The 26,496-nt window shown below is 39.9% G+C and overlaps 1 protein-coding gene and 1 long non-coding RNA gene across 2 annotated transcripts in view; one reads left to right on the top strand and one right to left on the bottom strand.

Annotated features, from left to right (window-relative positions):
* DARS1 (aspartyl-tRNA synthetase 1) overlaps positions 1–15,667 on the top strand; it is a 73,005-nt gene extending 57,338 nt beyond the window's left edge. Inside the window, exons 8-16 of the mRNA XM_038421159.2 lie at positions 4,128–4,239; positions 6,144–6,278; positions 7,249–7,396; positions 8,391–8,537; positions 9,580–9,622; positions 11,080–11,160; positions 11,883–11,994; positions 13,229–13,300; positions 15,034–15,667. Of these exons, the coding sequence (XP_038277087.2) occupies positions 4,128–4,239; positions 6,144–6,278; positions 7,249–7,396; positions 8,391–8,537; positions 9,580–9,622; positions 11,080–11,160; positions 11,883–11,994; positions 13,229–13,300; positions 15,034–15,125 (942 nt within the window). The 3' untranslated portion in view covers positions 15,126–15,667. The remainder of the gene's footprint in view (positions 1–4,127; positions 4,240–6,143; positions 6,279–7,248; positions 7,397–8,390; positions 8,538–9,579; positions 9,623–11,079; positions 11,161–11,882; positions 11,995–13,228; positions 13,301–15,033) is intronic.
* A 2,308-nt stretch (positions 15,668–17,975) lies between these two features.
* Positions 17,976–20,541, bottom strand: LOC122458076. Its single transcript, XR_006277909.1, has 2 exons — positions 19,100–20,541; positions 17,976–19,068 (listed from the first exon to the last, which is right to left on the bottom strand). It is a non-coding gene; the product is annotated as an uncharacterized LOC122458076 (long non-coding RNA).
* Between the last annotated feature and the right edge of the window lie 5,955 nt (positions 20,542–26,496).

Raw genomic sequence — 26,496 nt, 5'->3', positions numbered from 1 at the left:
CTACAGCTCACTTCATCGGATGCATGAGTAGCTCACAAAAGCTTATGCTGAAATAAATTTGTTAGTCTCCAAGGTGCCACAAGTACTCCTGTATTTTTTGCGGATACAGAATAACACGGCTGCTACTCTGAAACCTGGTAGTTCTGACTACTTCACTAGTAATGCAAAGAAACTGTTTTTACCTGGATGAAAATATTCTTTCACACGTTAGAGTGACAAATGCTTTAAACTAATAGTTCTGAGCCTGCACTAGGCACTGACTTTTCATTCATTGCAGAATAAATATAAAGAATGCTTACTCATTTTGCACACCATTTTAAAAAAAATAGTTTGGTTGAGCATAAACACCTCTTCAGCAATTGTTGGGATCCCCGCAGCTCCCTGCCACCCTGGGGGTCAGAGGGACTCTGGAGCTCTGAGCCCCCATGGGTGTTGTGGGCCCTGGAGCTTTTAGCCACCCCACAGCTGCCCAGCCCCTTCCCATTTTATCATGGATAATTTTTGTAAAAGTCAGGGACAGGGCACAGGCTTCTGTGAATTTTTCTTTATTGCCTGTGACCTGTCCGTGACTTTACTAAAAATATCCATGACAAAATCTTCGCTGTACTCATAGTTCCTAACTCTGCACATCTGAGCTCAAATTGCAACTCTCTTATAACTCAGTCCTGCAATGTGCTAAGTGCCCTCAATTCCATTGGAACCACTTTTTTCTCTAAGTATTTTGTATGGTTACAGTCACTCTATTGTAGACAGCACCTTTAGACTGAAATGTGCTCACTATATATTTATAAGCTTAATTATATCTTTAAAATGTATCTTATTTTTAATTCTACTTTCTATTATTAAAATGGCCAAAAAATAGTAGTCGATAGCTGAAAATGGGAAGAGATTATGACCAAGACAGCATAAGATTCAAATTGTTAGCAGTATTTCTTCCATTGTTTGTGACAGAGACCAGATGAGCTGGCGTATGAAACCAAATCAGAAGACCTACTTGGAACATTAATACTGCAATGGATATAACATATAAGTAGCATGTGTTTGTTTCAATTTCCCATTTAATTCCATGAGGGAATCTTCACAGACAATGGAATGGACACGGACAATGTAATTTGCCAATATATCAGTTGAAGGTTTTGGGTTGTAGGAAAAATAATTGTGGCGGTGTAACTTTTTTAAAGGCAATAGTAAAAATTATTCACAGTGAAGCTTGTAACTGTTTAATTTGGTCTTTTGTACTTTGGTATTGTAGCACATGGGTAATAGCATTGCATACCACTATAAAACCCCACAATACTAGATACATCAGCTGAGATAGTTAAGGATAGGGTGACAGCTTGAATTCCTTTCTTTAGCCAGTTCAGTTTAGATCTGTGTTGTCCTAAGGCTTATTTTACTGCAGTGAAAATGTTTAAATGAGAGAAGTGTTGCTTCATATTGACAGGGAATAATCTGTCACATCTTCAGTTCAGGACTGGCTGGCTCAGGAAACTGGTAAAAGGATACAGAGCTTTTCACTTTTAGGTCAGCAGTCTGAATTTGTTTTACATTGGTAGTGATGGCTCTTTAGCAGCCTGTGTGAAATGAGTTGGTGGCCTGTCTGATTCCCGCTGAATAGGTTTTCCACATCACAATGGACTTGAAATAGGTACCCTTCTTGGCAGTCTCCACAGAGAAGCCAATGATTGAATGAGCATTAAAAATCAACTACCATAAAACCTTTGGAGGTGGTCCTATCAGGTCAGCACTGAGGCACTTTGCATAGGGTTGCATTGTCACTGCTTGTGCTGTACCCATTATGTAACTAAATAAAAACATCAGTCTCTAGGCCTGTCAATCTGACAATTTTCACAAATACTCACTTTTTTTTTTTAAAGAGAACTTAGTACTGTATGTGGGGTTAAAAAGCCATGGTCTTTGCTCTTTGGTCTTGCTAATAAAGAAATAGAAGAGGAATTCTTGGGGAAACTACTTATAAAAGAGAGAGGTTAGATCTCAGCTGGCTGTATTACTGTGTACAGCTTCAGGCTGCAGAACAGATAATTGCTTTCAGATTGGGAAGGAAGAGGTATAGCAAAATTCCATTTCTTTCTTCATGATTTTGTAGCCCAGGAATTCTCTCTCTCATAGAATTAATGGTAGTCCATCAAACATATGGAAGAGGCATTATTACTTTGCCACCTAAAAGGAATACTCTAGGAACTTGCCTTTGTGAGCATTTTGATAGTGGCATATCATATAGTGCTGACCTGATAGGACCACCTCCAAAGGTGATATGGTAGTTGATTTTTAATGCTCATTCAATCATTGGCTTCTCTGTGGAGACTGCCAAGAAGGGTACCTATTTCAAGTGCATTGTGATGTGGCAAACCTATTCAGCGGGAATCAGACAGGCCACCAACTCATTTCACACAGGCTGCTAAAGAGCCAGCACATGTAGCACATATCTCCTTCCTAATCAGATACAAAGGCACTGACAATTTAGGTCCCACATTTGATGGCTTTGATGGTCATCATCTGGTGGACAATATCTTCCAACTTTTCAATATTAAATTGCAAAACAGAAAAATATCCCTCTGGATCATTCCCATGGTCTGGATGCAGCACTCTATACTGCAATGCCTAAGCCCACAAGGCTTGGGGTCAATTTGTTGTCTTGGCATCTGTGCCTGCCTCTTGGAGTGAATATATTTTGGAAACTGAGCAGTGCAGGGGTTGAAAAAAGGTAGAGAGGACTCATATTTGTTAACTGTTGTTCAAAACCTTAGTTTCCACATTCTGAAAGTATTGGGAGTACAGTTGTGGTTAAGACATCAGTCTCTGAAAACTCCAGCAACTATGAAGAGTCTCACTCACTCATATACCAAAACATGTAATCAGATTGATAATTTAGAGTTTATTGGCATTTTATTACAAGGCCACAATATTTTATAGCTTTCTATTTTGCTTTTTCAGTTGAGTGAAATTGTCATCTTCCGATGGAGCTGAGCTTAGGTTTGTTTCCAAGCATTCAGTATGCTGTCTGTCTAAACTTGGATGATTGTGATTTGTTTTGATTGGTTTATGGGTATATGTGGTTTGGTGGCATGTCATGTGAAAAACCACAAGTCTCTCCTCACCTAACTGAAAAGTCAGATACATTGCAGAAACAAGAAGTAAACAGTGCTATGACGCAGATCATATTTTTTTGAAAAAAATGTTAACTCTTGAAAGCAACTGAAAGATCTGATATATTTATATACAGCTGTAGATCACTAACTGTCAGGTTTCATGGTGTATGTGCATGAAATCAGATGCGGGTTCAGTGTTGACGAATTGAAGTATTTTTCAGCATTGACTTACTTTTTTCACACCAGAGCTCCAAAAAGCGTTACAGGAATATTTAGTGCACTTAGATGTACAAGTGGGTTAACTGTTGCACACATGAAAAGCAATATTCTTATAACCGTTTTTAAAAAGTTTTCACTTTAAAAGGTGATTTACATTTTGCAGCAAACATGGGAAAGACTGAACAAAAGGCAGTTTACTTGACCAGTTTTTGTGGGAAATTTTAAATGCTTTTATGTCTCGTTTTGGGGGGTTTTATGTCTATATGTACATCTTGTATCACCTCCAAAGGCCCTTTATTTCAGTGGTCTCTTTAACAGGACTAAACAATTGTGTTTTACCCTTATGTGTTTTACCAAGGTCATTGTTTTTATCTTGTATTCATTTAAAACTAATTCATTATATATTTCTGCATCTGTTTTGGTTCAATGCAATGAAAGCTTCCTAGTAGATTTAGCTTTTACAGTGTTATCGTACTGTAAATCTCGTCTTGGAGAAGCATGATGTATCTTACAACTTAGTGGCTCTTTAAGAGGGAGTAAAATTCACACTAGTGCCTTCTTGTAACTGTATGCACTGTAAAGTGAAGTAAAAGGGTTTCACTTGTTACCTTTGCTATTACTGTTTTCGGGTAATCGGTAATTCTCAGTTCAGACTTCTCTCTTTTCAGGCCATTGGGAATATGGGATAATAAGCACTCCTGAGAGAATAGTTTAAACATTCCATGGTCATGACAAAAGTAATAAAGTTCAGCAAGTAAAACTAATTCAGGATTCATTATTTTATTTCCTTTCTTATAGACCTGTACTAGTCAAGCTGTCTTCCACCTTCAGTCTGGTATCTGTCAGCTCTTTCGAGAAACTCTCATTCACAAAGGGTTTGTGGAAATTCAGACTCCCAAAATCATCTCAGGTACTGTGTGGTTTAATTACCAACTACAAATCTGAGCAATGGCATTTACTTAGCACAGCGATACTGGATTGATATATTTGGGGGGCTGAAAAATGATGATTTTTTTCTTTTTAACAAACAATAAATAACTATCTTTTTAAGTTTAGAATAGCATCTCCTAGAAAAGAAAAACAGTGTGTTCTGTTGTTCTCCTATCCCTAGATGTTAGTAGTTGGTCCACTGCTTGCACCTTTTAGTGTTAGTACTCCTGACAAGAAAGTATTATTCTTAGCTGACTGGCAGTCTCTCCTGGGCATGTAAAAATTCTGTTAAGTTAAACAAAGATTGCTTTTGAACCTGAACACTCTTGAATGTTGGGTACCACCAATCTAAAATTCGATGCACCTGATTACATAAACAAGAGGAGACTTGTATGTAGTTTTCTAACTTAACTTAAATGCAGCTTCCACACAGAAGGGCCTTCTCTCCCTTGATACTGAACATTCCGTGGTAGAAAATATTGCAAGTTGTCAGATCTATAGAGAGCAAAATAAGGTTATTTGAAGCTGCTAGCATAGCTTTGCATAGAAGAATGGCCTAATGGCTAATGCACCTGACTAGGAGATGGGAAATGTAGATTCTGCCACTGATTTGCTGTGTGACTTTGAGCAAATCAGTTAATGGCTCAGTGTCTCACTTCTCCCATCTGTAAATTGGGAGATGGTATGTGCCTGTCAGGTATGTGAGGCATCAGTGATGTTGCTAAGGTATATGGCAGTTCTGTAATGGAAGGTGCTATATCAGGGCAAAGTATTAGTGGTGGTATTCTTTCTTGGATGTGCCTTACCCAGACATCTTTCTTAGAAATGGATTTTGTAATTCTCATTTTATGAAACCAGGTGTCAGCTGAGACTGTAACAGCAGCCTTTTTATAACCTAATATATGTAAGCAATTGTCTTACTACACAAAATCTCACTGTACGCAACAGTTCACCACCTTCATGTTCGATGTCTTCGTGTTATAAAAATACGAAATGATGCTGTAGTACAAATGGCTCACAGGGTCTCATATGGGTGCATTTGACCCACCAGGAAGTGTGCGATTCTTACTGTGTTGCATACCAACAGTGCAAACATCCTATTTGTTTCAGTGAGGTTATGTTTATGCAAAATCGTTAAGTAAAATAGGTACAGTCTATGCTAATTTTCATATCCTAGCTGTTTCAGTCTTTGAGATTTCAGAAGTTGTTGGTCCATGCTCAAGAATAATTGTTACCGTATTTACTTAAATTAAGCCATTTCTACTGAGAATATGCAAAAATAGCTGCTGAAAATCTGAGATCTTTGTGGGGGAAAGTTGTGTTGCAACTCAAATGGCATAACAATTTTTGTGCATGAGTTTGAGGAGAGAGGGTATTGGTAAAAGAGAGAAGCTCATCTTTGTGGAAGAGATAATCTTTCTGCATTTACATAGTACTCTTTCATCTTCAAAAGTCTGTAAGAACATTAGCTAACAATTTCTCACAACATCCTTTGTTAGCTAGGTAGGAAAGTATTTTTCTCATATTAAAGACAGAGAAACAGAACAGTAAAGTGACTCACCTGAGGGCACAGAAGGGAGTCGGTTTCAGTTGTGGGATTAGAATGCAGGAGTTCTTGACTCCTTATGACTTTGCACGCAAGTGCGCATGCTCTCGCTTTCTCAGGATAACTTTTTATGCCCAGAGTGTTACACCCCTAAACTGAGTAAAGGATTTAGACATACAATTCCCATTGAAATTAATGGTTGCTCTGTGTATATTCTCCTAATTGGTTTTGAAATACCTCATCCTAAACTTTACATACGAACCCAAAGGTACTTGAATAGATCAACCTCAGATTTTGTAAGTTTATATTTTAATTGCGGTGAACATTTGCTTTTTCAGCTCCCAGTGAAGGAGGAGCGAATGTGTTTACTGTATCCTACTTCAAAAGCAGTGCCTACCTGGCTCAGTCCCCACAACTGTACAAGCAGATGTGTATTTGTGCTGACTTTGAAAAGGTTTTCTGCATTGGACCAGGTCAGAATAACTTTGTTTTATCAGAGTTTTTCATGCTGCATTGTTGGTTTAGAGCAAGCCTGAGACAAATGGGATGATGTGCACACACTGAACGTTTGAATCCTTTTGCTGCTTTCTCTACATACTGAACAAAAGTTTCAAGGAAGGGCTACTAATTGGACTGACATAATGACAGTGTTTGAGGGGTAAGCTGCTGGAATAAAAGTGCAATGCTCAAGTCAGATGTGTTGATAGATAGCACTGGTGTTCTCTAGCAGATGTTGCTATGTAATATTCCAGGCCCTGGGATGAAAAAGAGAGGGGACTGGAATGGAAGTCAGTAATTCAATGATGAGCTAAAACAAGCTAGCAAAGTATCTACTAACTCTATGATGCCAGAAGCTGATGATTCTTGATGAACATTCTTCACTTGTCCAATACCAAGCAGTTAAAAATATGCATAGTTTTTTACATTCTTTAAATTTATTTTAATTCCTAAAATGCACCCATCCTGTGTTGTATGTCTACCAACAACTTCATTTAATGTAAATTGGATTTAGAGCAAAGAACCCTAGGCCTTAATTTCCAATCTCCCTTTCCTCAAAAGCTCTTGAAAAACAGAAGTAGCGTCCGCTGAGCACTAACATGTATCTTTCTCAGAACTGTAAAACTAGTACACTTAAAGCTGGTAACTAGTGATTTATTTCTAAATTGGCAGAACAACTTTTAACGTAAGAGAACTAAAGATTTCTAAAGGTACCAAATGTTAGAAGTCTTGCTCATTACCAAAATTAAGCTCTGGGGACAGCCCATCTCTACAGGAAGAGTTGTATGTGGTTTTAGGTAAAAGGAATTGTCGTGCTCACATACAGCAATGCATGATTGATGCAAGACATGATGTGATTGAGTTATTTTTTTGTAAATCAAATACTATTGTAGTCATTTTCTTTAGGATACAAGATTATTTAGAATTTGTACTCTAATTTTACAGTGTTTAGAGCTGAAGACTCCAATACACACAGACACCTAACTGAGTTTGTTGGTCTGGATATTGAAATGGCTTTTAATTACCACTATCATGAAGTGGTTGATGAGATTGCAGACACCTTAGTACAGATATTCAAGGGACTTCAAGAAAGGTAAATGGAGCATTTTTCATTCCGTGAACAGCTTCATCTGCTTGAGATCTCTAGGGTCCTCGCAGGAAAGTAGTGGGCGCTCCATCCTCACTCTGTCAAATAACTGCTAGGAACCTGATTTATACCAAGATAGCTTCAGAATTAAAGCTCTTACTCTGCTTGACTTGCCCTGTGCATCTTAGACTTTGGAATTCACTGAAGAATCAGGACAGGAAATGATCTTTTTCTACCTGGGGCTGTAATTCCTAGGGTATGTCCGAGTGCACTAAGAAAACTCACTGTTCTTCTGTTGGAATGGCCTCCTAACAGAAATTATCTGTCCTCCAATTTAATGTCCTTACTTTTGTGCACATACAAACTTTTGGACCTTATTTTGATGTTGAGCTATATATTTGCTCTTACAGAAATTTTTTTAGAATCCTATTTATTGTAGTAGTCAGCATTATCTGCTACGAAAGCCAAGAACAGTGTATTCCATTTTTTGCTACATACTTCACATGATAAATCTAGTTCATCAAGTTCTGGGAGGAAATCTAACATCCATTTACAGATTATACAGTATTTTGCTGCCAGAAACACAGATCTTATTACTCGACCAAAAGGAAATCTGTTTTTGTAATGTTTGATTTACGTAATACTTCATTTCAAAGGAGTAGAGCTAGTAAAGAGTGTTGGTTTTTTTTGTTTTGGTTTTTAAGAGCAATAATTATGAGGAATAATCTGGTCAGTCAGTCTCTTCTTGAGAGAGGAATGAAGCAGCAAGAGTAGTGTTAAAATATTTCTTTTGTAATATTTAAATGGGGATTGCATTATCTTGGATAACATTCAGTTTTGATTATATAGAACTCTCCTAGAAACGGCTTCAAATTAGTTTTTGCGTGTTGCAAGAGTGACTTCTTGTGGCAAAAATATGCACTGCAATTGTAAGCTTATTGCTCCACTGCAAATTAAATACCTCTCCTCACCGACCCTCCTTCTTCCCCAATGTATATAGGTTTCAAACTGAAATTCTGACAGTGAACAAACAGTTTCCTTGTGAACCATTTAAGTTTTTGGAGCCAACTCTGAGGTTGGAGTACCGTGAAGCTCTAGCTATGCTCAGGGAAGCTGGAGTAGAGATGGGGGATGAAGACGATCTAAGGTACATACATATTGTTGGAATGTAGCACAATTTTGTAAAAGTGGTCTAGCACCATCTGTTGTTAAGGTGTCAATTTTGCATTGTGTGACCAAGAGCATGAGAACACATCACAAGTTTTGAAATTAAGAATAAACTAGACCATATCTGTTAAAAAATTAAAGTGACTGAATGTGAAAATAATTTTTTTTTTCACTGTAGATTTTATACCTTAGAAAGCTCGAGGACCCAACACAAAACAAACTAAAAGTACGAAGAAGGTGGAACTCCTTTTAAGAATAAAACATTTTTCTGCCTAGCAGTGGCAGGAATCTGTGCGAGCGTGATTTTAGTTCAAAAACTCTCCAGTCAAAAATCTTGCTTATTGATCGCTCCTTCTACCATGGAAATTGGCTATAATTTTTTCCTGTTTAACGTTGGTCCTGATCTAATTCCCATTGATATCAGTGGAAGTTGGATAAAGGCCCTGTGGGTTCACAACAGCTTCCAAGTACATTTACGGCATTAAAACATTTCTGTTCTTTCACATATGTACAACAACACAGAGGTGTGTGTTACTCTACAGGTAAATAAAAATAACAGATCTCTGCCCCCAAAAGGTTGTAGTCTAAGGGCACAATATTGAAAAATGCTTATTTCCATATCTAAGTGGTAGCATTTTACACCCATTTTACACAAGTGTCAATGATTGTGCAAGGCAGTGGGGAATCAGGCCCATAGTCTTCACTAATCAAAATAATGTGAGAAGAACTAGCAAAGTAATAGCAAGCACATATGTAGATATTAGTTAATTCAGGGGGGTTATATGTCTGCAAAGTGGGATGTTTTAGGACACTACCACACTTCATTTAAGAAGACAAAGAAATGTGATTAATGTTTTTAAAATTGATTTGTAGGATCTAAAAATATTCAGGAACTATTTGTATGTTTTCCAAAGGAGGGTGTTGGGGAACCCATCAGATATAAATCTGTTTAGTTCTTTGAGGTGTATGTCTCATAAAGGTCTAAGTTGATTTATTCTGATGGTGAGAATATTTCTTTTCAGCACACCAAATGAAAAGCTTCTGGGTCGTCTGGTGAAAGAGAAGGTAACTATCACTTCAGAATAAATTACTCTCTTTATTAAAACTGAAGGTTAATCTCAACATAGAAAACCAGAAAGAAATGTCTGTTTTGTACAAAACAGCTTTTTGCATCTCTAATTCAGGCTGTTTTCAGAACAGGCCAGAGTCATTTGGGCAGCATTCTGATTGACATAAGACTTCCTCAATGATTATTCTAGATCAGTCGTCCCCAAACTTTTGAGGGTCGCGCCCCCCGCTTACCCCTGTCCGTATCCGTTGGGGCTGGGAGCGGGGCTGCAGGTCTGGATGGGGGGAGTGGGAATGTGGACGGGGTAAGAGGGCTGAGGTTGGAGTTGCAGCTGGGGGTAGGTCTGGGGCCAGGAGTGGGGCTGGGAATGGAGTTGCAGCAAGGGGCCAAGGCTAGGGGCAGGAGCAGAGCTTCAGCTGGCCATGGTGGGGGCATGCAGCTGGGTCCGCGGCCGGGTGCACCGTTGGTCTTGGCCCCAGGCCTGGAAGAGAGCTGCAGCTGGGGGCGGAGGTGGGGCCAGGAGTGAAGCTGCAGCTGGGCTGCCACACCCCCGACCAGGTGTGGAGCCACACCAAAGCTGGGGGTAAGGATAGGTGTGGGACTGGGGCTGAGTGGTGCTCCTTCCCCGCCCCCCTGGGGTTGCTGTGGCCCCCCCCCAATGTTTCTACATAACTTCCAAGGGGGGGTGCGTCCCACAGTTTGGGGACCTCTGTTCTAGATATGTGTGAGAGGTTTTTTTTTTTTTACTATTCATCAATCTATTGACAGTTTATTTTCTTTCACATGAATAATTGTTCTTAAAAGCAAACCATAAAGTAAATATTTTAATATCTTTTTATTGGCTTTTTTAGTATTTCTTTTTTACCATCTCACTATATTGTAAATTCCAAAAAGATAATGCTTTAAAAAACTACTCTTCCCAGAAAAGATTTTTAGTTGCTCTAACCAAAACACAATGTGAGTTTCTCCTGGTAGTTTTGCAGTAACTAGTTCACTGACAAACATCATTCTGAGTACACTCAACCTGGTGCACTAAGAACATAAATAAAATGTAGCCCTTTAGTCTGGCTTCCATTAGGAATGGTGAGAGAAGGGAAAATCTGTGTTTGGCAAATTTTAAAAAAACAACACCACGTTTACTGGGGCAAGGAATTTTATATTCAAGAATGCTAGAGCTCATTACAAATGCAGTGTCCAAAAATCTAGTAAAGATAGTATAGTAATATCCCTTTTTAACTATTATTTTTCAAGCTAAGATATGGTGAAATAAATGGATCAACTGTTTCTCCTTTTCTTAAATTGTGCAAAAGTTAATAAAAAGATGAGGTTTTAAACTAACAGACCTTTTGTTTAGATTTAAAAGAATCATTGGTTGTGGCTTCCTCTATGTAACCCTCACCCCACCCCATTTGATCTAGTATTCACTTAATTAAAATATTTGGTCTGCTTACAGTATGATACGGACTTCTATATTCTTGACAAATATCCTCTGGCTGTGAGGCCTTTCTATACAATGCCGGACCCAGGAAATCCCGTAAGTAAAGTTGTGTAGTGTTGTCAGTGTGGAAAAGCAAAGTTTTAATCTAGCTATGAAAACCTAATCTGACAAAGCACAGCTGAGTTAAAAACTTTTTCTTATGTGATCTGCAGTTCAATAAGTTTTGTTATTCACATTGGTATTAGGAGTAAACCAATATCTGATGGGCCATACATGTATTACAGTTACATTTAATAGTAAAAATTTTCCAGAAAGAAAACAGCTGTAAATATTAGAAACCTATAGGAGAAAACTTCCCAGCAGAGGCCTTGTCTGATAGAGTACTGCTGTTTCTCTAGTCACTAATGCATGGAGAGCAAAACTATATTCTTACAGGAGAATAAAAGCTGTAGAGGAAGCTATGTTTTCTTTAGTTTTTGTATGGAGTCCCCAAATTGTTGCCAGAGTGGGCTCTGCGTTTTTATATTTACTGAAACTCCAAATGTAAATGTTGTGATTCTGCAAAGAGGGAGGTGGAAGAATTCGGGTTCATAAATCAAGTTTGTCTGAATGTGATGACAGGAAGCAGAGCTGAATTTACTTACTGATGCTGCTGCAGCCCACAGTACTTCACACTGTCATCTCGCTGCATCAAGTATCATAGGTGAAGTTACTGAAAAGTGCATGTTGGCTGGCTGCAGGCTGAGCAGGTGTCAGTGGGAAATGCACCCTTCTCTCCAACTTCAATCACTAATGAAATGCAAACTTTTCCTTTCCAGAAAAACTCCAACTCCTATGATATGTTCATGAGAGGGGAAGAGATTTTATCTGGGGCTCAGAGAATTCACAATCCTCAGCTGCTGACAGAAAGAGCCCAGCATCATGGCATTGGTAATACAACGTTTAAACTTCGAAAGATTATAAATTGTGAGATAGAATTTGTTTTTTCATACGACTTCCAAAATCTGTGCAAAGCATTGGTAATGAGGGAGAGAACAGTTTAAAATTGAAGCATGAAATTAAAACCTTTTTCTCTGTCTATTTCTGTCTTTAGTTTCAGGCAAGACAGGCATACTCCTTGACTGAATCATTTGCATCAAGGGAGTTCTGAATGTTTTTTATACCTTTCAAGAAAGATTTTGGGACAGTTTGATATCATCATCTGGGGGAATATTGCAATAGTAATACTGGCTCTTGCATAACATTAACTAATTTCTTTCTAATTTAACCATTTTTAATCCATTATATTGTTAATCCTTAAGAAAAACATATAAACTATTTTCTAAGGGCTGTAGAGAGTACAGGCAGTAGGAAGGCTTTCTGCAGCAACAGACAGGGCACTCTTACCAGAGCAAGTCCCACCCTGGCATGGTTCCCTGCAGCTGTGAAGTCATGCTGATTTCTGGTATACCACTTTCAGTGCAACTCCCCACTGTTGGTGACCCTTGGGCTTTGAACCAGTAAGAGGAGAAATGGGTCATGTAGGGAACATCCGTCAGTGGAACTGGGGAGGGAATCAGCATGGATGCAGCCTGAATAATAAAGGGAGACAGAAGAGAATGAGTGGAAAACAGAAGTGAATCAGCAGAGGTGAGTATTCAGTCGGGCTACTTTGTGAAGAGTAGCAAGTAGGGTGGCAGTGCATCTATCCTGGAGGTAAGGAACAGCAGTTGGGAGAGGTCTCCTGCTGGTGGCTATGAGGAGACAGAGAAGCTGAAGAGGGTACACTGAGCTTCGGCTCCTCAGTATAGTGTACCAGCATGAATGTTCCACTATATTCCTCAGCTCTGTAAGGGTTAAGATCGCCATGATGTACAGTAGAGGCCTAGCTGTCATTCCACTATAAAAGGCATTCCCCAAGTAAATCACATCAGGGGACTTCATGGAGTTTCATAAATTAAAGAGAATATTCCATATAAAGTCATAGCTTCCAGACAGTGCTTCATTATTTACATCTGTTTGATGGCTACAGACTGACATCTGGTTTCACAGCTTCAGTGCCCAGTTTTTGTTTTGTAGAATCATTATAGACACATCCAAGCATTTAGTCTTTGGGCTTCTTTGAGCATATTAGTAAGATGAGACATTAGCTCTGCATGAAAATAAAAATTATTTTCTTCTCTAGACTTGGAGAAAATAAAGGCTTACATTGATTCCTTCCGTTTTGGTGCACCTCCCCATGCAGGTGGTGGGATAGGTAATGTATCTGCCTTGATTTTATTTTTGCTAGATTCCAGCCCAGGTTTAAATTCAGATGGTCAGTCTCAAGTAACTTTATTTATGATTACAGTAATCAATCAAGTGTTCAGAATAAAATTCAAAAAGTTAACCTGGATGTATGGTGTTGCCTTGGTGAGCAACATCGTAAGCTCCTTATCTAAGAATATTTAAGGAAAAAAGCTAAAATTGTGAGCATTAGTAATTTTATAAAATGGAAAATATTGAGGGAACAATCTGCCAAGGTTCAAAGACACGAGCACAAGAATAAATCACTTGTTAGTCACATTGATCATTCTTATTTCCAACTTTAATAAAAAATACTCTACTTAGTATGATTTATTATAACTGACTTAAAGTGAATAAAAATAGTGGAGGCTCTAGGCCCCTCATTGCTTTTGATGAAGCCATTCTGAAGTCAGGAGAAACCAGTGATTGCTTTTATTTTATTCATGGTGAAGTTACCAGCTGAATCTCATTGATCAGCTTTGGCTGCAGCTACTTGTTCAGCAAAGATACTGAGGTTTAGCGGCTTCCTATGTGTGAGCATTTTAAATATTAAAGTGAACAAAAATGAGTTTTTCAAAGTGTATAGCATTAAATTTTAAAATGCATGTTAAGCACAGCAATTTGCAATTGCACACACTGCAAAATGTGTCTCAGCAGCAAAATGTAACCTATTCATGCGTTTTTGAAATAGAGTTCTATATGTGTCCTAAACACCAATAAGTGCCCGAAAGCAATGCTCTTTGTTCCGGTCTCTCTTTGCGTGGGTGTCTTCTTATCTTTGTAAAATGAATTTAGAAAATTCTAAACAAATTTTCAGAAAAATTTCTAAATCAGATATTTTCCTTAGTAATTAGATTTATAAGAAATTGTAAGCAACCCATTGCAGTGAGATCTTTATGTAAGATGCAAGTGTCAGTGAGCTGGAATGGTGGCTTGAACAGTGAAGTGGCAACATTTGCTGATGTCCTGACCAACATAATAATTATCTCTAGAGAAGACTGTGAGGAACTTCAGAGGGACCTAAAAGAGCTAGGTGAATGGGCAACATGATGGCACATAAAATTCAGCGTTTATAAATACACAATACTGCACACTGGAAGGAATAATAATTTCAGCTACATCCACTAGTAGGTATGAGTTCTAAATTGCCTGTAACCACTACAGGATAAGGAAGAAACTTCCCCTCAGCATAGGTTATTCCATAATTGTCTACTAAAGTTTCTGACACTTTGCCCTGAAATATTTGGTACTAGACACTGTCAGAGACTGTTCGGATGTGTACTGGCATCTACTATGTTCTTAAGACAGCACTCTTGTCTCCCTCATTTTTTTCTCTCTTCTCCATCTTTATTATTATTATTATTTATTGTAGCACCCAGAGGCTCCCAGTGAAGTTGGGGCTCCATTTTGCCCTTTGGTGCTCACCTACTTAGTGTGCATAGCCCAATCCACGTACACAGTAACTAATTTTATGAGGCAGAGTAACACATGGCAGAATGTTTGTGGTATTGGGAAACTTGCATTTTTTCTGGTGCTAGTTCCATTTTGTAGTCCGTTATACTGATACCTCAGAGCAGTTGTATGCCCTATTGTGTGGTGATCCTTACTCTGCTGTGTATAAAGCTTGCTAGAATTGTTAACTGTGTGTTATGTTGTCAAGAGTTAGAAATTAATGAGTGACTAGACTGGATTTAATTTTTGCAGGGTTGGAAAGAGTAACTATGCTCTATCTGGGACTGAGCAATGTTCGTCAAACTTCCATGTTCCCTCGGGATCCCAAACGACTAACTCCTTAAGACGTCTGTCTGAAAGCTTCCTCCAGTCCCCTGCTATTGATCAGCCTATACCCTGACTACTTGTAATATGCACTAAAATAAGGAAGTCAAATCTACTGAAGTGCCACGACAACAATATTTTGAATCCTTCACTACTGTCTGTTTAAAGGGAAGTATTTTAATAAATCTGGACTCTTTGCAATAGGTGTGTGTACATTTTTTATGTAATACGTTGAGTTAACATTATACTAATGCATTACTTAGTAAGTTTCTAAACACTTCAGTTTTGATAAATTGTTTGTGCAATAAAGATTACAAAGATATGAATTTTTAACTTACAGCAACAAGATTGTATATCCTATAGTGCAGTATTTGATTGAAGCTTAAACAATAACCGTAGACAATGGTAACCTAAAAAGCAGGCGGAAAGTAGCAAGTTGCTAACTAATTTGCATGATAAACTGAGTATTATGAAAAGCAGGTGAAAAGTTGAACTTTCTTAACTAAAAGTGTTCATACTAAACTGTAAAAATAGATTGCAGTAAAACTGAAAGTAAATTATCTGTACCGTATCTGTCTTTTTTCTTTGGGTTCATATAAAATAATCCTGAGCACACAGAAGTTGTTTGGAAAGAGATGCTACAACCACCTGAAGTTTAATTGGTTTATTTTTGTTTCTTTTTGTATATAACTCCTTCAGAAAGTAATATAAAGACAATGGGACCACTCTTGGTTTTAAGATAGTGTGTGTATTACCCATTTATATGGTAGGAACCTGCCCCGTCCCTGTCAGGAAGGGGTTAAAGACCTCCTCTGGACAGTCAGCTCCAACTCCACACACCTGTGAGGCCTGCTCCACCAGGAGAAGGCCAGCTCCTTAAAAGTGAGTATCTAAACCCAGTAAGGGGGATGCAGAGCTAGTTCACAGAACTCCCTAAACCCACAGAGCAGGGACTGCTGACTAGAAAAAATGTTTAAGATTCTCTGCTGCCTGGACCCTCTGGATAAGTAGATAGATCTTGTTTATTTTCTTTTTACTTAGAGCCCAGGAAACTCAGCCTGGTGCCTCAGCCTGACAAGGGGTTAGAAACCCAGCCCTGTCAACTGACCCCATTGCCTTGCAAAGAGAATAGGGCAAAGCTGGACTTTTTGTGGGTTACAGAACTGTTCAATTTTGCCTTTCTGATTTGGACTATGGGGAGGGAGGGATGAACTGCTTCCCTGATATTTACAACTCAGGGGACACAGCCCCCTCTGTAGACCAACACTGTAGCAAATCCTGCTGCAAGAGAAAGGTGTTGGGGCAAAAGAAGCACCCAGAAAGGGGTGCTGTAAAGGTAAAACCTCTGACAACATACGAAACAGGAATATCTGAGGAGAAATCAGCAAAAACATTTCAAGAGGAATGCATAGAAAATGAATTTTAAAAAGAGATTCCCATGAGGTGGTTTCTTAGTGTCCGGTCCTTATGGAATAGTTAGTAAAAGAGGGAGAAAAATTTTAACATAGTTACACCATCGTTTTAAGACAGGAGAATAATGTGAGCCAATAAATATTGTGTTCTATTATAAATCCTATGAGCAGAATGAACTGAACATTCTGCTACTGTTTTGCATCTCCGATACATAGAACTGAAAAACTACCTTTTTTTATTGTTGATTTTTTAAACTTGTAAATTATTTCCCCAACACAGTGTTACTGCCTGAAAGCTCTTGTATTAACTAATCTTTACTTTTAAACAACCCATGTAGATATAGGGAAAAAAATTCAAATTAGGATGTGTGCATTTGATTATAGCCCACAAGCATCAGTTTGTGGAGCAATTTAGTCATATTCTTCCTTATTTCTAACACTGATCAGTTTAAAAAAAACAAAACCAATTTGCTTGAGATTGTGTTTTTTCATCTTTCAATAGCTTGTTGGTATTTTTAAGCCTACCAAGGTCAGTTGTGCCTTCTCAGAATGATGCATTGCCTTCTATAATGAAATAAACTAAAATTATTAATTTTTGTATATATGAAATGTCTACTCGCAAAATCTTCAGAATGAGCATTTTGTTTTGTTAGAAACATAATTCCTGTGAGGCTATTATCTGAAGTAGCTTCACTCACAAGATAAAATGGATGAGGAGGGGGTGGATGGGAGCAGGGGCTGGCCCTCCATACAATTTTGGAAACTCGATGTGGCCCTCAAGCCAAAAAGTTTGCCCACCCCTGTTATAAAATGTTGGCCTTAACATTTAACATGTTTAGAGATCCTTCTATAAGAGGAACTTTAAAATCAAGATGGCAACAACACTTAGCATCTATAAAGTGCCTGGGAAAGCAGATACTGGTTATAATACAAGGATCAAATTATGTGCAGTTGTGGAGCATTTTTCAAAAAGGCTAATCAGTTTTTGCAATTGTCATTTAACAAGGCTTTAACCTTGAATTTTTTGTGATGGAGTTCTCTAATAAAACATTATCAGTTTAAGATGCCAAAAGCTTTGATAGAAGTCATGCAATTCAGAGAATACACTGCACAGCTTTGCTGTTGTGGTGATTTACTGTGGAATCTTCCCAGAATTATTAATTTCTGTTTAAAATCTGTTAGTGTCCCAGTTGTATTTAACAAAGCTACATGGATTATAAATACAGCTGATTATCACAGATTTATTACTAGCTTCAAAAGAGTTGTTTGTTCAGCTAATCCAATGGGAATTAATCAAATTCAATTAACTTTTCTCATAGAGAGCTGGTAATGTGTCTGGGTGACAGGTTTTGTTGGAAGCCTCATTTGTGATAAAAATCACTGCCTCATGTTTTGTGCCAAAAACAAATTGAGGAAAGACTATGTTTCAGAAAGAATTAAATGCAGGTTGCTGTTTGCTCCTTTAGCCATGTAAGTATGCAACATGTTTGGTGCATACATACCATGTAATCACTATGGGTACTCTCTGGCAATCTGCTGCATCTGTTTTTCCATAGGAGCTGTCCTAGCTGATGTTTCAGTTCAGTTTATTCACACAGGCTACACTAGGGCCATATTTAGGATATGAGGCTGGACTCCTCTATATGCATAATCCTTTATCTGCAGTTTCCTCTTGGCTGCCTAAAAAATAATTCACAAGAACAAATACTTTCTACATTAAGATTTATATTCTGCTCTGGTGGTGGGGTTTTTTAATGTGGGGGTAAGTTTGGGTGTAAAACACTTTATTATAACATACAGTTAAAACTTTACAAATAGTTCTACAATTGTATGGATGCTGTCTTGATAAATATTTAATCTCCTATAGCAGATTTAGAAAAAACAATTGTGTGTAATCCTTAATTTCCACCAATTTTGGGGAAAGATCCCAAAATGTTAAACATTGATCTGCATGACTGCTTCCTTTATTCCAATCCAGACTTCTATTTTTTGTATTCTTATATATATAAGGACACCAGATCTCATGTGTAACTAGTCAAACATTCCAGAATCAGAAAGGATATTAGAGAGCAATAGCCACAGAACCTCTGTAAAACTTGCTTTGCTTCTAAAATATTAATACAGAGTACATCTAGGGGCTAGTTCTCTTATGAGAACACATCTGTATTCTTCATAAGAGAGTTCTCTGTCACACTGGGCAGATTCAAAGGCAATTCAAAGCTGCCAATCATTGAGCCCAGGCTCTGCAGATCATCCCGCTGCATAGAAACAGAGTCCTGCCTTTGCCAGCAGGAAGTCAGGCAGAAGCAAACCTTATTAATATTTCCCTTCCTTTATTCAACTTTAACAGTCAGAAGCATGAAGTTATGGGGTCGACCTACAGAGCAGTGGGCTTCCTGATTGACAGCTCTGAATTGCCTTTGAATCTGCCCAGCAGAAGGACAATCCATTTAGGAGTATTGCCAGGCATACTATCCTGTAGACCAGTGGTCTCCAAAGTTTTTGGATCGCGCACCCCCACGGTGCCACTGAAGAAAGCAGAGGGGAAGACCTACCGCAGGCGTGCTGCCGGAGTGGAAGACCTGCTGCAGGCATGCAGAGCTGCTGCCGAAGAAAAACAACAGCGGAGTGCCGTCCGGCTGTGCTCCTCCTGCCGCGCACCCCATGGGATCCTCTGGCGCACCCCCTGGGGTGCGCGCACACCACTTTGGAGACCACTGTTGTAGACAATAAATTAGCAGAGAAACCAGTCTCATATTAGGAAGCAAAAACCAGTTCACAGTGCTATTGAAAGTTGCTCTGAACATTAAGAGCAAGAAAAGTTGGTGCATTTTATTAAGAGGGTAGCTGGCTTTGATATCCCTATTCCTTTTTCCCCCCTGGCTGCCCCATTCATGCTTGCACTGGGCCTGCCTAATTACAGCTACCTGGCTTGAGTTTTGTTTTCTTAACTGTTTTACTCAGTCCTATCTCCAGCCAGGTGTCAGATGAGGCAGAGAAATAGAATACTTCGCTCCAAAAATCACAGAAGAAGAAATGTATTTAGTTTAGCTTCCTTTAAATGCACTATTATACACGTGGGAATGTTAGTCCTTTTATTTATCTTCTGTTTTCCTTTCCCATCTAGCCTGTTTTCTGTTCATTTGTAGTCTCTTCATCTGCAAGTATTTGTTCTCCTGCTTGTGAGAATCTCTTGGTCTTAGTGGTCACCTTTTTTTCTAAATTAACTTCACAGTGCACTTCTGTTTTTTCTGAACATCTGTCCATTATTAGAATCTGGTCAAGGGTTCAGTTTGTAATGACAGCGCATGGATGGTGTGAGGAGGGTTTGGAAAGCAGAATGCAGCTCCATTAACTTGCATATGTTTTTTTAAAAAGACTTAAAGCCCTTCTACATATGAGAACCAAAACAAGAGTTGGATATTAGCATGAGTAATGTCCACGTAATGTGAGTATTCACATTATAAAGTTATATGTGGATGACTTTTTATAAGTCACTAGCCATTAACAGGCCAACTAAGTCTCAACTAATTTATGTATTTTCTGCTAATTTCTAATGTCATGGCTTTTCTTCAACTTCACATTGACACACAGAGTCAATGTTTACATTGCTAACAAAATAAACATCATCCACAGTGGGGAATGTATTTGCTCCTTCTACCAATCTAGTGTTTTGAGGTCAGAAGTGGAAACCAATGGAAATTACTAATCTTAAGTGACAATCCCCTTCCTGAATTCTGAAATAAAATATGGTGGAGAAGAGGGGCAGACTAGGTTCCACTAATGTTCCAAATAATGGCAGAGTGCCATGATACCTTTGTTCTGTTGCAGTCTCATGTTACTGAAACATTAACTTCCACAGCATCAAGGGGATGGCCATTAAAGAATGATTGAGATCATAAAGAATACAAAAATAATCTTTTCAGGGCGAGAGATATGTATTGCCTAAATTTTATACCAAAGGTCAGTGTAGCTGGATAAGGTATATAATCTTAATGGCATACAGATAAAAAGCAAATAGTTTGCATAGTTCAGGGCCCCTATTGCTTGTCTCTACCTTTCTGCTCCCTTTTTTCTTCACCCAAATCATGTCTAGCTGCTTCCGCCATAACATCATCCTTCCTTGTGCACTTGGAATCCAAGTATTTCTAACATCACGAGATGAAAAATCATGATTGGCCCACAAAATCATGGTTTAAAAGAAAACCCAAATTATACTGTGTTGGTTTAATTTTTTCTCTCAATGTTTGAGAGAAATTTACTGTTGGCCACTCTCCTGAATGCATTGGGTAACGTGATTCTGAGCCCTACTGCCCCCACATCTGCCTAGCCCCAGCCTAGCTATTAATCCTCGCTCCCCAGTCCCCCATCAGTTTTGTTCCCCGTTCAGCACCCTGACCCAACAAAGATCAGTCCAGCCCTTATCAATTCAGCCCCTGCAACCACACGTCTGCTCTTCCTAGTGTTTTTCACCTCCCCTATCCGGGCTTGGGGGCCTGAAGTGGGGTCTACTTTGCTCCTTCCCAGGCCAGGTATTGCAAGTGGGTGGAAGGGGCTGGGGGAAAGAGAAACAGCCCTATCCTGTCTGTGATTCAGACAGGAAGGGAGGAGGGAGCTGAGCTGTGCTCCTTTCCTCCTTCCTCCCATCCAGTGAGAACAGGAGAGTGGTCTGCTACCTTCCAACAGGGCTGAACTTCACAAGGCGGGTGGACCCTCTCACTTCATCAGGAGATGAGCTCTAGCAGCACCCACTGAAATCCCCACGTTCACAAAAAAAAAAATTCTGAAAGTTTGCAATGCTGAAAGCTGCTCCCTGACCTGATCTATTGTGCTTCAGTCTTCTCCAAGCTTAAAACAGTCCTAGTCCTCCCCTCTCTATCTGTGTTGTCTGCTTAGGGCTTGATCCTGCAAACTGCCCGTTATCTGGTTTGATCCAGTGAAGCACTAAAAACACATGCATAGGTTTAAGCACTTGCTTACATTTTTTGTCAGATCAAAAACTTTTATTTATTACTTACCATGCTAGTGCCTTGAGCAGCAGACAGTCCCTGCCTTGAATAGCTTACAATCTAATTCAGGAGTGGGAAAAATTTTTGGCCCAAAGGCCACATCTGCGTGGGGAAACTGTATTTAGGGCCATGAATGTAGGGCAAGGGGGTGGGGTGTGCAGAAAGGGGCTCAGAGTAAGGGCTTAGGGTGCAGGAGGGATGCAGGGTGCAGCAGAGAGCTCAGGGCAGGGGGTTAGGGTGCAGAAGGAGTGCAGAGTGTGGAAGGGAGCTCAGAGCAGGGGGCTGGGGTGCAGGAAGGGGCTCAGGGCAGGAGGTTGGGTTTCAGCCCAGCGCCACATACCTTGAGCAGCTCTGGGATGGCAGTGGCACTAAGGCAGGCTCCCTGCCTGCCCTGGCCATATGCTGTTCCTGGAAGTGGCCAGCATGTCCGGCAGTGGCTCCTGGGGATGGGGTGGGACAGGGCAGGCAGCTCTGCTGCAAGCTGCCCTCACCTGTGGGTACCACCCCCAAAGCTCCCATTGGCCACGGTTCCCCGTTGCTGGCCAATGGGAGCTGCGGGGGGTGGTGCCTGCAGGCAAGCCCCTCCTTCCTACAGGGGCCGCAGGGATGTGGTGCTGGCCACTTCCGGAGCGGTGTGGGGTCAGGGCAGACAGGAAGCCTGCCTTAGCCCCGCTGCACCATGGGGCTGGAAATCCCGCGGGCCGGACTGAAAGCCCTGACGTCCAGATCCAGCCTGCAGGCTGAAGTTTACCCTCCCCTGATCTAATTAGACACAGCAGACCCAAGATGGGGGAAGCAGTGTAACACACACACAATGAACAATGTGATGGTTTGTTTATTTTGAGGAGGGGTGGGATAGTTATTACTAACTTTGTAATATTTAAAAACTGGACACTTCAATGGGAGCGCTGAAACCTCCCCTGCCTCACTTCTTGCTGCCCTCCCTCTGCCCAGTTTGCTCCTCTTTCCCCCTCCCCCATCACTCACTGCTCCCCCACCCCGCGAGGTTGGGTGGGACTCATCTGCGGAGCTGGAGCTGGGAGCTGCAGCGGTCGGAGGCAGGTAGGAGACAGCCCCACCTGAGAAGGGACCGGTACAGGTGATGACCTGGCACCTCCCATGCCCTCAGTAACCTGAATTTTGGTGTCCGGCCAGTAGATCTGACCAGATGCTGCCAGGTCCCCTTTTTGACCGGACTTTGCAAACGTGTATGTTACTATAAAAGGCACTCTTAGAACATACAACCTAATATTTCACTAGACACACTGATTCATATTACTACCTGTTCATATTGGCTGCTAGTGTTAAAGGACCTGGATGTTGGCTTAAGGATGAACTAAACAGCATGGAGTCCAATCACCCACTCTGAACACACAAGGATTTACTGATAGACTGGCCAGTTTCCATTTTTCTTGGTTACAAGCAACAGCAGCCCCAAAATTCAGAGCTATCTATAAAAAAAAAAAAGCTCTAAATATTGTTACTCATGGCAGTTATTGACGCAAAGTGTACAGCCAACTAATTGACTATACTTGCAATTTGATATTAAGAACATTCAAGAGACTAAATAACAAAGCTCAGTCAAATGTACTGTCTAAAGACAATACACTATAGTACAGGATAAAGAGTTAATACATTGCCAATCCTTCCCAGGAAGTGAAATCTCACAATGTGTTTAGTTCATCTTACACAGAAGATGTGTATTCCAAATTCCCCCTTAAACTAGCCATTTTTCATAGGATGGTTGTGTACAAGTTACAGAATCCTGTTCACATCACTTAGAGTTGAACTACCCAGCTTGTGCCAGCTTTTCTTTGGTGCTTCCTGTATTTTCCTATTTTTTCTACTGAATATTAAATTCCAAACGTGAAGGGGCATGTAGATACTCCCCAATACAAAGCATTCATACATCTTACATTATTTCCTTGAAACTCCCTGTTCCTTTGTTTCTAGATATTACATTTTAGAACATAATGCTCAACCATTTAACTTTTGACAGTTTTTGTATTTGCATAAGCCAAGTGCTGAGCTATACTTGTCCTGGCGCATTGTGGGATATATGCCTTAGCATAAGTAGGCAAGAAGAAGTATAATATAATGTATCATGATTGCCCAATTTACATATACACTTTAGAGCAATTGCCCATTCAATGTGGACCTGGCATGCAAGGACTTAAAACATTCCTGTAAAACCTTTAATAACTCCTGTATTCACCTTACAAGTATTTAATCTTATCAACTCTTTCAAAAACTCCCATGTGCATTTACTGTAACGCTTAATTATGTTCATATTTGGTTTATCTCCAGCAAAACTGATAATCCCATAGGTAGCTCTACTGGGGTTTATGATGGGATAGTGGTGTTTGTTTGTTTGTTTGATTTACCTATTCTGGACTCATGTTCATCATGGTAACTGATAGGTACATTTTATCTGCTCTTTTGATAAAAGTACTGCAATTGTTCACATCACATGGTGGTTGTGTGACTGATTCCCCTGTTAACTTTGCACTCTGATCCTGTACTTCTCAAACTTTGCTTAGAACTGGTGATAAAAAGTGGGGTTACTTAGGGCTTGTTGAAATGGGCGTGGCAAGGTGAAGTCTAAATCTACAATGTACTAGCCAGCCATGCACTAACTCAGTGTGAAACACCAGCAAATCAAAGCACACTACAGAACTTTAATGCACTGTAGCAGGATCCACACATCCAGTTAGCGGGTGGCAAGATAGTGCACTGTCCATTTACAACCCAGTCTGCTGTGCACTGACTGTCTGTATAGACAAGCCCTAACAAATCTTCCAGGAACATCCTTGAAGAGAAATCCTTCTTATTTGAAGATGCTAGGTTTTGCTTCATGAGTTTTGTTTTCTGTCAAGGCTCCTTTCCCACTCTGAACTCTAGGGTACAGATGTGGGGACCTGCATGAAAACCTCCTAAGCTTACCTTTACCAGCTTAGGTTAAAACTTCCCCAAGATACAAACTATTTTACCTTTTGCCCTTGGACTTTATCACTGCCACCACCAAACGTCTAACAGGTATATAACTAGGAAAGAGCCCGTTTGGAAATGTCTTTCCCCCCCAAAATCCTCCCAAACCTTAGCCTTCCTGGGGAAGGTTTGATAAAAATCCTCACCAATTTGCATAGCTGAACACAGACCCAAACCCTTGGATCTTAAGAACAATGAAAAAGCAATCAGATTCTTAAAAGAAGAATTTTAATAGAAGAAAAGGTAAAAAGAATCACCTCTGTAAAATCAGGGATGGTAAATACCTTACAGGGTAATCAGACTCAAAACATAGAGAATCCCTCTAGGCAAAACCTTAAGTTACAAAAAGACACAAAAACAGGAATCTACATTCCATTCAGCACAGCTTATTTTCTCAGCCATTTAAAGAAATCAGAATCTAACACATATCTAGCTAGATTACTTATTAAGTTCAAAGACTCCATTCCTGTTCTGCCCCAGCAAAAGCATCACCCAGACAGAGAGAGGCTTTGTTCTTCCCTTCCCCCAGCTTTTGAAAGCATCTTGTCTCCTCATTAGTCATTTTGGTCAGGCGCCAGCGAGGTTATCCTAGCTTCTTAACCCTTTACAGGTGAAAGGGTTTTTCCTCTGGCCAAGAGGGATTTTAAAGGTTCCCTTTATATTTATGACAGTTTCCTAATACAGCTCTTAGAATTTTTTGCTTTGGGTTCTATGTTCTCTCCCCAACCCACTTCATTTGTCTGGGACTGCAAGAACGGGGAAGCAGGTTATCTGGATTCTATTTCTGACTGTGCCACTTAGCCTCTGTGCCTCAGTTTCTAGATGTGTCACATGGGGTCATGACAACTTCCTGCATCACAGGCATGTGTTGAGGCTAAGTTGCTGTTTGTAAAATGTCTTGGGTAGAAGGCACCACAGCAGTTTCTGCAAAAGTACTTTGTATTGATTCAATCTGTAATATGATAGTATAGAGTAGACCACAGCACAGTGCTAGTTGAATGGGTACATGACTTCTAGCCAAGTTGATCCATGCGCAATGGAGAGCAGACAGTAACCTAGACAGAACACTTAAGCAGTGACCAATGGACTTAGGGACAGTGCTTGGAGAAGTATTTGAATTACCTGTATTAAGCTCCATCCATGTTGGTACTTGAGCTGAAGTTTACCCAGGTATTAATCCTGCTGAAGTGTAAGTTATAGTCTGGTTGTGGTATGCGTGCGAATGTGACAACCCCCTTAAACAGCAAATTTAGTGTAGACAAGACCAAAAACATAGAGCAGAAGTTTGTTGATGTTGAGCATGTTTTTTAGCACTATCAAGTGATTAAACAATTAATTGAGGTTAATCACAAAATTTTTAAAAAAGTCATCACTAAACACAGTTTTAATCACAGTGTTAAACCATGATAGAATACCATTTATTTAAATATTTTTGGATCTTGCTGGAGCACTGTCTTCTTCAGCAAAGCATTCAGGAGTCTGAAGGCTTTTTTTCACTCAGCAGCAGCTGCTGACAGGCTCCATCTATTTCCCAACCCCAGCTCAGCTGCAACAAGGTACACGGGCATGGGGAGGGGGACACTCTGACAACCTGCAATGTTGTCAGAGTACAATACCATAAAACAGTTTAGGATAGAGTTCTACTTAAAATTTGTCTTTAAATTAGTCATACATATGCTGAAATGGCTCCTCACTCAACTCCCATATTCCATATAAGCAGACTAAATACTACATGGGGGGGGGGAGTGAGTAGTTAAGCATGTTGATGTTTGTATATACAAAAGGGGATGTTAGAGGGGATGGGGAAAGTGTGGGGGCCCCTGGTGGGGAGGAGTCACATGGAGGGTCATGTGGGGCAGTCACGTGCCCCCCCGCCACCCTTGCGTCCCTCCCTTGAGTGCAGTACTGGCAAGAAATGATTTCTACGTGCATGCACTGGGGGGAAGGACCGCTTCTCCCCTGAAGGCATGCAGCATTGCCCC

Source organism: Dermochelys coriacea, chromosome 11 (assembly GCF_009764565.3).
Source record: "Dermochelys coriacea isolate rDerCor1 chromosome 11, rDerCor1.pri.v4, whole genome shotgun sequence".
Taxonomy (NCBI): domain Eukaryota; kingdom Metazoa; phylum Chordata; order Testudines; family Dermochelyidae; genus Dermochelys; species Dermochelys coriacea.
Note: the sequence above shows the minus strand (reverse complement) of the source record. Positions and strands in the feature narration are given on the sequence as shown.